This window comes from Acipenser ruthenus, chromosome 17 (genome assembly GCF_902713425.1).
Source record: "Acipenser ruthenus chromosome 17, fAciRut3.2 maternal haplotype, whole genome shotgun sequence".
Classification (NCBI taxonomy): domain Eukaryota; kingdom Metazoa; phylum Chordata; class Actinopteri; order Acipenseriformes; family Acipenseridae; genus Acipenser; species Acipenser ruthenus.
Genome location: NC_081205.1, coordinates 19225772 through 19238385, shown reverse-complemented (window position 1 = coordinate 19238385; position 12614 = coordinate 19225772). Strand labels below are relative to the sequence as shown.

The 12614-nt window shown below is 40.4% G+C and overlaps 1 protein-coding gene across 1 annotated transcript; it reads left to right on the top strand.

Moving 5' to 3' along the window:
• Window positions 1-12239, top strand: LOC117423244 (uncharacterized protein MCAP_0864-like; the record flags this gene model as incomplete). The annotated part of the gene is made up of 4 exons (XM_058990487.1): window positions 1-638; window positions 1166-1327; window positions 7800-7864; window positions 9719-12239. Coding segments are annotated over 4 exons (2103 nt in total), but the record flags the coding sequence as incomplete, so codon positions are not given.
• Window positions 12240-12614: the final 375 nt, after the last annotated feature.

Sequence of the window (12614 nt, the reverse complement as noted above, 5' to 3'; positions counted from 1 at the left end):
TTTGAGAGTCAATCTTGCTCAGGCCAGGGCTGTGATTCAGAGTTAAGGATTGTTCTGGTTGGGAAAACTGGAGTTGGGAAGAGTGCAACAGGAAACACAATCCTGGGAAAAGAAGTGTTTGTTTCAGAAGCCTCATCATCCTCAGTAACAAAGGAGTATGTCAAGAAAACAGGAACAGTGAATGGCAAACAGGTTTCTGTAGTTGACACACTGGGCATGTTTGATACAAATATCCCTCCTGAGAAAATTAAACATGAGATTGCTAAATTTGTTGTGATGTCTGCTCCAGGGCCACATGCTTTCCTGCTGGTTATTCAGGTGGGAAGATTCACAGCAGAGGAGAAGAAAACAGTGGAGGCCATTAAGGAGGTTGTTGGTGAGGGGGCAGCGACCTACACTATGGTCCAGTTCACCCGCGGGGATGATTTGGGAAAGAAGACGATTGATGAGTTCATTAAGGAGAACAAAGACCTCCAGCAGCTTGTTGAGGAATATGGGAACAGGTATCATGTTTTCAACAATAAAAGTGGAGATCGAGATCAGGTTGAAAAGCTCTTGGAAAAAATCAACAAAATGGTGAAGAAAAATGGTGGCCTTTATTACACAAATGAGATATATGAAAAGGCAGAAATGATCAGGCGAGGGGTCTCCCGAGTGGCGCATCCAGTAAAAGCACTCGCTAAAGTGCAGGATGCGCTCTATAGCCTGGACGTAGCCGGTTCGAGTCCAGGCTATTCCACAGCTGACCGTGGACGGGAACTCCCAGGGGGCGGCGCTCAATTGGCTGAGCGTCGTCCGGGGGAGGGAGGGTTAGGTCGGCCAGGGTGTCCTCGGCTCACCGCGCACCAGCGACCCCTGTAGTCTGGCCAGGCGCCTGCGGACTTGCCTGTAAGCTGCCCAGAGCTGCGTTGTCCTCCGACGCTGTAGCTCTGAGGCGGCTGCATGGTTAGTCTGCAGAGTGTAAAGAAGCGGACGGCTGACGGCACACGCTTCGGAGGACAGCGTGTGTTCATCTTTACCCCTCCCGAGTCAGTGCAGGGGTGGTAGCGGTGAGCTGAGCCTAAAAATAATTGGGCATTTCAAATTGGGGAGAAAATAATAAAAAAAAACATGGCAACGACTAAATTTATAAAAAAAAAAAAAAAAAAAAAAAAGAAATGATCAGGCGACATCAAGAGGAGATTGTGAAAAAAATGGAACGTGATCTACTGAAACTGGGAGCAGAGAAACTGGAGGGTGAGCAGAGTAAGGTTGAGGAAATCAGAAATCTTAACAAAGAGATGGAACAGAAAAGAAAGGACATTATAAAAGTGAAGGAGAAACTGAAGTAAGAACAAGGCGAACTAGACCGACTGAAGTGTAAAGTAATAGACATGAATAAGGAATGGGAAAAGTTTGAAAAGGAGATGGAGAGAAAGCAAGAGGAAACCCAGCAGTGCTACAAGAAGGAGAAAGAACATTCCTATGATTATATATATATATTGCAAAGGTGGCAGCAGCAGGAGTAGCAGGGGCAGCAGTAGCTGGAGCTGCAGCATTTGCTGGAGCAGCTTTAGCAGCACCAGCAGCAGCACCAGCAGGAGTATTCACATTTGGAACTGCAGGAGCAGGTGCAGCTGCAGCAGCATTATTAGAAGGAGCTGCAGCTGTAGCAGCAGCAGCAGCTCCGTTACTACCAGCAGCTGCAAGTTGTTGTATTCAGTGATGTCCTGTTGATCGATGGCAGACATCTTTATCCATGTTGCTGTCTGTTTTTTAAATGATCATTTACATACAGCTTGGTGTAGAGAATGTCTTGCACGTTGCATCTTTTTTATATTCCGATTGAGAAAAATACAAAATTACAATATTGTGGGTATTTGAGCTAAGCCTGTCTAAATGTGAGATAGGCACTGTTTAGCTATGCTTCTGCAAATACAAGTAGGCTGTGCTTGCAGTCAAGTGATCGATTGTTAATGCACACTGGTGTAATCCAGCAATGGTGTCAGCATCTATTACATCGATATTGTTATGTAAACATCCCTATTACTACAATTGTGGTTTTTGGATTGAAATGCACAAATAAACATTCCACCACTAAAGATTCATGTGTGTGGATGTCTAGTCAACTTATGCAATAGGGATTCGCTGTCATCTTTGCTGTCATAGCAGTGAGGTCACCACAACTGGGGAGAAAAGGAGACAGCGTTACCGGGCTCCCTCAGAGTCAATGCACCTTAACCAGTGCACAGTGGACAATAATATGCAGGTATTTCAAGAATTTAGCTATATATAATCACAATGCACAAATATTAGATTATAGAAGCAACTGCTCAGGACTCAGCATTAAGAAAAGGGTATCTCAAATAAAGCTTTCTTTGAATCTTGGATCCAGGAAGCTAGCAATATCTAAGATGTTGCTGATGTTCTCACTTTCATATCTAGAAGAGAGATCCGTTGAAATCATGTGTTTAATCTGAGCTACAAGGGGGTGATCCTGATCATTATGTGCAAGAAGCTCATTCAGAATATGTTGCAGAACTGGTCGTAGTGTAGATACACTGATGTGATTCTCACTTGCCAGTGAGTCAGTAAATTTAGACTGCCAAGCACTTGGGCCACATCTTCAGTGATTGCTACATTATCATCCTTGGGCATTAGATGCCAGGTATTTCTGTCAGCCAATGGGACTGTGTAAACAGCCTAATGCTGCTCTAGAAGTCTTGATAGCTTTGCATAGGTGGACCCCCAGCGGGTGATGACATCATCAATGAGAGTGTTGGGGATAACCTAGTTCACTCTGCTTTTTCTTTAGTTCTCTTTTTCTCTTCCAGCTTCTGGTGAATTCTTACACCAGGTGGTGACAGGCATTTACAGCCGCCTCAACTCTTGGTATCTTTAAAGCCTTGCTTATGGCTAAATTAAGGTTATGCCCAAAGCAGCTTTGCCATATATCACTCCAGGGAGTGCAGATTTTATTTTATTTTTTTACATTTGAGCCATTATCAGTGGTCACTGCTACTACCTGATTTCTCTGCAAATTCCACTCTTCCAGCAAATCAAAAATACCTCTATAATGATTTCTGCAGTGTGGTCTTCTGGTCTGAAGCTTCCAGTCATCTGTTGTCAAATGACATGTAAGGCTCAGGAAGGGTTCACCTACACCCCCATTGCTTGTCCAGAGGTCAGTTGTGGTGCTGAACCATTTGGCAGATTTAATCAAGCTTTCAAGTTCAGATCTCAGATCATTATACATGCTTGGGATTTCTTTGCTTGCAAAATAGTTTCTAGAAGTCAGAGAGTACTTTCAGTTCCGTGTCTGTAAAAGCTGTTTCAATCCTGCCTTTTCAAATATCTATTAAGCTCTTGCGCTTGCATGGATTCAGGATCATATGGTTTTCCTAACTTTACTGCTGCTTTAATAGTCAGCTGTCCTGGTTTTAGACATGCAGAAGCCATCTTTTGATTGACCTAAAGAGAGAGAGAGAAAAAAATATCTTAAATATTTATTAACCCCCACACACAAATAAATGTTGTTGAAGCTGACACCCTGGGATCCTGCTTGATGAGATTCTGGGATCAATAAGCTACTAACAACCAAACGAGCAAGATGGGCTGAATGGCCTCCTCTCGTTTGTAAACTTTCTTATGTTCTTATGTTCTTATGTTCTAAATGAAACAAATATGATATCCAGACTCCTACAGTATTGCTCAGCTGGGCATTATCTGGTCCTTGTGCACCAATATTTAAACATTATAGCAAAATAAAGTATCCAGTATTACACAATCCTAATCTTTTGTAGTACTAGCTATCTGTCAGGTTGCTTTGCAAAGCCACAGAAAGCTTTAAAATACAAAAACAATCTTAGTAGACTTTCACTTCATTGGAAGATGCAGTTCCCACTGTCTCCCTGTAGAGTGTGGGATGATGATCACAGAGGTGGACAAACATGTTGGACGTATTTCCATTTTTTGCAGCAATTTTGTTCTTGCAGGTCCGGCACACTGAACATAAGAAGAAGAACATAAGAAAGTTTACAAACGAGAGGAGGCCATTGAGCCCATCTTGCTTGTTTGGTTGTTAGTAGCTTATTGATCCCAGAATCTCATCAAGCAGCTTCTTGAAGGATCCCAGGGTGTCAGCTTTAACAACATTACTGGGGAGTTGGTTCCAGACCCTCACAATTCTCTGTGTAAAAAAGTGCCTCCTATTTTCTGTTCTGAATGCCCCTTTATCTAATCTCCATTTGTGACCCCTGGTCCTTGTTTCTTTTTTCAGGTCAAAGAAGTCCCCTGGGTTGACATTGTCTATACCTTTTAGGATTTTGAATGTTTGAATCAGATCACTGCGTAGTCTTCTTTGTTCAAGACTGAATAGATTCAATTCTTTTAGCCTGTCTGCATACGACATGCCTTTTAAACCTGGGATAATTCTGGTTGCTCTTCTTTGCACTCTTTCTAGAGCAGCAATATTCTTTTTGTAACGAGGTGACCAGAACTGAACACAGTATTCTAGGTGAGGTCTTACTAATGCATTGTAAAGTTTTAACATTACTTCCATTGATTTAAATTCAACACTTCTCACAATATATCCGAGCATCTTGTTGGCTTTTTTTATAGCTTCCCCACATTGTCTAGATGAAGACATTTCTGAGTCAACATAAACTCCTAGGTCTTTTTCATAGTTCCCTTCTTCAATTTCAGTATCTCCCATATGATATTTATAATGCACATTTTTATTGCCTGCATGATCTTTGCTGCTGCAACAGTGTTTGCCACTCCTCCTATTTTTGTGTCGTCTGCAAATTTAACAAGTTTGCTTACTATACCAGAATCTAAATCATTAATGTAGATTAGGAATAGCAGAAGACCTAATATTGCCCTGTGGTACACCACTGGTTACCTCACTCCATTTTGAGGTTTCTCCTCTAATCAGTACTTTCTGTTTTCTACATGTTAACCACTCCCTAATCCATGTGCATGCATTTCCTTGGATCCCTACTGCGTTCAGTTTGAGAATTAATCTTTTGTGCGGGACTTTGTCAAAAGCTTTCTGGAAATCTAAATAAACCATGTCGTATGCTTTGCAGTTATCCATTTTCAATGTTGCATCCACTGGAAAGCAATCCTCCATTACCACACCATCTGCATTCTTTTTGAAGCCAAAAAACACCCACACTGATGATTGTATTTATTTTTGCTGGTGGAAATAAGTCTCATCATATAAATCGGATTCTTTTGCACTGCTTGCCTGATTGCCAAAGCTACGGGCTGCTATTTTTAAATTATAATTATTTTTTGCTACTATGATTTTTTTTTATGACTTCTTTAGTGCTGCTTTTTCCCATGTGCATCGTGTTTCATTATCTAGACACTGCAGGCACGCATGCTTTCACAATGTTCAAATCACTGGGGATGTGCAAATCCAAAAATTTGAGATCAATTCCAGAATCGATTCCTGATCTGGGAATCGTATTAATTTCCAATGATCCTTGCACTGCTAGGAACTGTAACTGAACTATTCTAATAGTATTAGTGTGTGTACGCATTACGTCCGACTAAACATGAAACGGTACTTTAGTGTGAACGCTACAGTTTGAGCTGGATTAATTAAAACGTTTTTGACTACGGTTCTCGAGATTGGTTATGCAGTGCAGATAGGTATTACTGGCAAAGCCAAATATGAGGCTTATTGCTGCCACCTACAGGACTGGAGTGTATCTTAATCAATGCTGTTATATTGCGGAACAGTTTTTTTTTTTTTTTTTTTTAAACAAGAAAGTATTTTACGGTCGTTGCTGTAGTTTAATAGATTACCACGAATATGCATGTCTGCGTCCCTTTCCATTTTGTGTGCGTCCAGTGAACGCAAGGCAAAATATTTTTCCGTCCAATGGATTTATTTTGCGTCTAGGAAGCACAATTTTGCGACCTCTGTAAGATGTATATGCCAGTGTCACTTTTTGTTATCATTTAAACTATCAAAGTAACAACAGTATAATCGAATACCTAATTAAACGATATTTACATCCGTAGCGCCGTTCCCATGGGAATGGCCAGGCATGCTTGGTCTAGGATTCATATAGACTTTGCAGGAGTTTCTGGTCATTGTGGATTCCTTCTCATAGTGGCTGAATGTGCATTCCATGAACTGCATTACTACTCAAACCACCATTGAAAAGTTGCGTCAGGTTTTTGACCTTGTTGTTGTCACTAACAATGGAACGACTTTTACAGGGAAAATGTTCCAGTTCATGCATAAAAATGGAATTCAACATGTTCAGACCACTCCTTACCACCCAGCTTCTAATGGTTTAGCTGAAAGGGCTGTTAAGAAAATGAAGGAAGGACTGAAGAGGATATCTAGTGGAACTGTTAAGACCCAATTAGCACACTTTCTCTTCAAAATACAGGATAACTTCACAAACAATTACTGGATTGTTCCCCGCTGAATTACTGAGGCGGAGGAAGCTGTGATCACATTTGTATTTGTTACAGCCAGACAGAGCTAAAGATAAGTTATAAGGGGCAGCAGTGTGGAGTAGTGGTTAGGGCTCTGGACTCTTGACTAGAGGGTTGTGGGTTCAATCCCCAGTAGGGGACACTGCTGTTGTACCCTTGAGCAAGGTACTTTACCTAGATTGCTCCAGTAAAAACCCAACTGTATAAATGGGGAATTGTATGTAAAAAATAATGTGAAATAATGTATAATGTGATATCTTGTAACAATTGTAAGTCGCCCTGGATAAGGGCGTCTGCTAAGAAATAAATAATAATAATAATAAGTTAAAGCAAGCAAAGCAGAACAATTTACATGACTAGCATGCAAAATCCACAAAATTCAATCCTAGTGATGGTATATGTACATAATTTCAAACAGTAGTTCCCTGGAGTGATTCTGGAAAAGAGCAGAGCAGTTTCCGATATAGTGTGACTGACGGATGTGTCATTCGGAGACATCCGGATCATGTTTGGCTTCACTATGTGTCTGACTCAGCAACCATTGAGACACCAGTGGAGTCACTTGTGTTAGACACCATACCGTCTAAAGACCAGGAAGAGATACTGGAAGTGCAGGACGTCTCTGATGCAGTTGTTCCTGAGACTAAACCAGGAGTTCAGTTGTCAAGGAGTTTCTCTCCTAGACCTCCACCTCTTCATGCGACCCCGGCTCCAGTTCATGTAGACAGCTCTGTCCCTGTTGTCAAAGAGACAAGTGTGTTGGAGTACATCGGTCAGAGCGCCGTTGCAAACCCCCAATAAAACTGAACTTGTAACTTTGTCCTGTTGGACAATCAAAGGACAGTTCTCCTTTTAAAAGAAAAATAATGTTGGGAGTTTGTTGTAAAAACAACAACAAAAAAAAACATTTTTAAGTAAAATATGTTTTTGGGTTAAAACAAAACACTGTAAGCATTACAAGTGGGTATGTTTATGTTTTTTTCAATAGGCATTAAACTTAAAGGGGGAGGAGTGTAGTAACTGCTTATTTTGTCACAGTAGGCGGCCCGTACTTTGGCTTGCTCTGCCCCAGCTGTTTTTAGTATTGCATCTGAGGAGATTGACTGTTGTAGTGCTGCCCTGTGGAGTGCAGACTGTGACTAATAAAGCACTTTAAACATATACCTGCGGTTTTCTTCCCAAGTTACCACAGCGGACATTTTTTAAAGTGTTTCTTGTTCATCAAAATAGCAGGGATAGTTTGTCACAGAAAAACAAACATTTTTCCAGCACACCCTCAGTCCAGAATCTATTACTAGAAAGGGGTACGGTATTTAAGTTAGAGAGTTTAGTGACGTTGGCTTTTCTCTGTGCATCAGTCCAGCTTTAATACGGGGAAGTGAAACTGACAGAAAGATGGCATCTGTTTATTCTGAAGAAAGAGGTGAGCTCATTTTTACTTAATTGTCACTTCAAAACTGGAATTGGGAGGATGTCTTAGCAAAAGCAAGAATTTAAAGAAAAATAATCTAACTAGAAAACTTCAATATGAAACTACAGATTAAAATCAGTTTTTGAAGCAAACCCTTATGCTGGCTTGTTGTTTTTAAAGGTATTTATGCTTTGTATTTATTTATTATAACTGTTAAGTTATAGTTATCATATTGAACTTTTTCAAATAAACAAATCAAAGGTGCTTTTTCACCAGAGTAAACAACTGGAAGTAACTACAGGAAGCAACCACAATAACTGTCAGAAACTTGTTTCACAATAAAAGTTGATCCACAAGAAATCTCATGGCAAACACAGTATTGTTACTGCTCATCTTTTTAAACGGTAACTTTTTTACATGTCTACAAATGATTTGGATTGAAAAGTAAAGCAAGCCCATTAGAATTTAAAAAATACATTTAATGATATTTATTGTTAGTACTGCTATATATATATATATATATATATATATATATATATACACAGTATATATATTCCATTTGTTTGTTAATACAAAACTGATGTCAATACTGACTGTAACTACTGTAGCTGTCACTTCTTCATATTTTTTCTCTGCTCCATACCTCAGATTAGCATGTCCCCAAAAATCTCTGATGGGTTGCAATGGCACACAGCAAATATGCACAACTGTAAAACCGATGGGGGCCAAGGTTGCCCCACTTGTTTCTTCTAACTTGTGCCTGAAAAACACAAGCTTTTATAGTTGTGCCTATTTGCTTTGTGCTGGGCAAGGTATTGCCATTTGGATAAGGTAAATGTAAATAGTAGTCTAGTCTGTTGAAAGGGTTAAGATGTGAATCTCTGTAGCGTATCAGTTATGTACAGTAAAATGCCAGAGTTACGAACACCAAAGTTATGAACTGACTGGTCTACCGAATACCCACTTTCAACCAGAAGTACACAATCACTCAACCATGAGTGCAATGCAACCACATAGGTGCTCCTATAAGAGGCATGCTGGTCACGGAGAAGGCAGAATTACTGAACCAACAAATGTATCCAGAAAGGTGAGGCAGATTTCAAAGCAAGTACAGGCAATTTTACTAGGAACATTTTAGTTTTAAACAAAGCACAGTTTTTTTTTCAATCCAAAGGAGGCTGAATGACTGAGCGAGCTGCAGGAATGCATTTTGTTTAAAACAAGCACAACGTTAAGCCAGGTTTTCATGGATGTTTAAATCTGTGTTTTTGATTCAGTTACGATTTCAATGATAACTTAAATGTAGCCTTTTTTCATTTATAAAACTGTTTTAAAGTTACGAACATTTCAGACTTACAAACAACCACCATTCCCACGGTGTTCGTAACTCTGGCGTTCTGCTGTAGTTGGAGTGAAAGTATGACTAGTTAGGGTTCAAATCCTGCCGTTATTTATTGTGATAAACCTCAGGAAATGGTCCTGAAAGGGAGATATGTGAGGACAGAGATTTTGTTAGGACTTTGTCCTTTCACAAAATGGAGGTCCCAATAGGACTACAGGTCACAACATGGTCACTCACCACAAACTACACTACCCAGGATGCTTATCAGGTAATTAAGGTGCAGGTGATCAAGGGTGATGACCAGCCCTATAAAAGGAGCAAACTGACAGCACCACAGTGAGAGGGGAGTAGAAGGAGTTTGGTGTTGTGGTTTGAGAGGTTTGGTTGTATTCTTTTTGATTTCTGGATTGCATTACTGTGTATGACCCTGGACTGTTCGGATAACCCTGTTGGCTGTTTCCCCAGATCTGTAATCTCGTGAAACAGTCTTTTGGCCTGGATTAAACCATGCTTTTCTTTTGCAGGGTTTGAAAGTCAATCCTGCTCAGGCCAGGGCAGTGATTCAGAGTTAAGGATTGTTCTGGTTGGGAAAACTGGAGTTGGGAAGAGTGCAACAGGAAACACAATCCTGGGAAAAGAAGTGTTTGTTTCAGAAGCCTCATCATCCTCAGTAACAAAGGAGTGTGTCAAGAAAACCGGAACAGTGAATGACAAACAGGTTTCTGTAGTTGACACACTGGGCATGTTTGATACAAATATCCCTCCTGAGAAAATTAAACATGAGATTGCTAAATTTGTTGTGATGTCTGCTCCAGGGCCACATGCTTTCCTGCTGGTGATTCAGGTGGGAAGATTCACAGCTGAGGAGAAGAAAACAGTGGAGGCCATTAAGGAGGTTGTTGGTGAGGGGGCAGCGACCTACACTATGGTCCAGTTCACCCGCGGGGATGATTTGGGAAAGAAGACGATTGATGAGTTCATTAAGGAGAACAAAGACCTCCAGCAGCTTGTTGAGGAATATGGGAACAGGTATCATGTTTTCAACAATAATAACATTGGAGATCGAGATCAGGTTGAAAAGCTCTTGGAAAAAATCAACAAAATGGTGAAGAAAAATGGCGACCAACATTACACAAATGAGATATATGAAAAGGCAGAAATGATCAGGCGACATCAAGAGGCGATTGTGAAAAAAATTAAATGTGATCTACTGAAACTGGGAGCAGAGAAACTGGAGCGTGAGCAGAGAAAGGATGAGGAAATCAGAAATCTTAACAAAGAGATAGAACAGAAAATAAATGAAATTCTAAAAGTGAAGGAGAAACTAAAAATACAGGAGATGAAACAGAGAAAAGAGATGGTGGAAGAGCTCAAGAAAGAACTGAAGAAACATCAAGAGGAACTAGAACGACTGGAGTGGAAACTAAGAGACGTGAATAAGGAATGGGAAAAGGTTGAAAAGGAGATGAAGAGAAAGCAAGAGGAAACCCAGCAGAGCTACGAGAAGGAGAAAGAACATTCCTATGATTATATATATATTGCAAAGATGGCAGCAGTAGGAGTAGCAGGGGCAGCAGTAGTTGGAACTGCAGCATTTGCTGGAGCAGCTTTAGCAGCACCAGCAGCAGCACCAGCAGTAGTATTCACATTTGGAACTGCAGGAGCAGGTGCAGCTGCAGCAGCATTATTAGAAGGAGCTGCAGCTGTAGCAGCAGCAGCAGCTCCATTACTACCAGCAGCTGCAAGTTGTTGTATTCAGTGATGTCCTGTTGATCGATGGCAGACATCTTTATCCATGTTGCTGTCTGTTTTTTAAATGATTGTTAAATGATCATTTACATAGCTTTGTTTAGAGAATGTCTTGCATCTGTTTTGTATTGCATATTTTTTAATACAAGTAGGCTGTGCTTGCATATATAATTTCTATTAGGTACTATATAGTCAATATATGTTTTATAATGAATACAGCATAGAACTACACATATTAATTGTTTCTTCTTCAATATTGTTATGTAAACATCCCTATTACTAGGATTGTGGTTTTTGGATTGAAATGCACAAATAAACATTCCACCACTAAAGATTCATGTGTGTGGATGTCTAGTCAACTCATGCAATAGGGATTCGCTGTCATCTTTGCTGTCATAGCAGTGAGGTCACCACAACTGGGGGGAAATGGAGACAGCGTTACCGGGCTCCCTCAGAGTCAATGCACCTTAACCAGTGCACAGTGGACAATAATATGCAGGTATTTCAAGAATTTAGCTATGTATAATCACAATGCACAAATATTAGATTATAGAAGCAACTGTCAGGACTCAACATGGAAGAATATATGAATATTATAAGATGCTTGCTCCAGTATGTATGCATGATAAAACAGTCAGTGTACACCCACATGATAACACAGTCAGTGTGCACCCACATGATAACACAGTCAGTGTGCACCCACATGATAACACAGTCAGTGTGCACCCACATGATAACACAGTCAGTGTGCACCCACATGATAACACAGTCAGCGTGCACCCACATGATAACAGTCAGTGTGCACCCACATGATAACAGTCAGCGTGCACCCACATGATAACAGTCAGTGTGCACCCACATGATAACAGTCAGCATGCACCCACATGATAACAGTCAGTTTGCACCCTCATGATAACACAGTGTGCACCCACATGATAACACAGTCAGTGTGCACCCACATAACAGTCAGCGTGCACCCACATGATAACAGTCAGTGTGCACCCACATGATAACAGTCAGCGTGCACCCACATGATAACAGTCAGTTTGCACCCTCATGATAACACAGTCAGTGTGCACCCACATGATAACACAGTCAGTGTGCACCCACATGATAACACAGTCAGTGTGCACCCACATTAATTTCCAGCACCCTGCAACTATGGTGAGACTTTGATAGCTTTGCCAGTCTTCTCTTGTGTTTTGTGGACAAACCCATCGCTGTTGGCTAACATTTCCATGTCTGTAAGAAAGACAAAATGTATATTAAAACTTAAAACTATTGTCTCATTCGAAATGCAGTTCTACAGATCCACAACTGATTTCATGTCTAAATTAATGAGTAAGGTTGGCGTTTCTTTTTCGGAAAAAATACCATTCTTTTCTGCTTTACACAAGTTTGAGAATTATTTCTAATGAATTTACGCTCATATCTTTTGTGAAAACAATTTTGTTAGAAATCACTTGAGAATCAAGACTTGCATGCTGTACAGTTTAAGGACATGGTTTGCTTTTGTAAATGTTCCTGTATGTCTTTGTTTTATAGCAACATAGCTTGAACATTGCATTCAAGTCTGGTCAGCAGCAGGAAAGTAAACCCAGAGTCAGGATACTGCAGTTTAAGATGAATGCACACTTTAATTAATAAACAGAACAAAACACAAAGAAACAC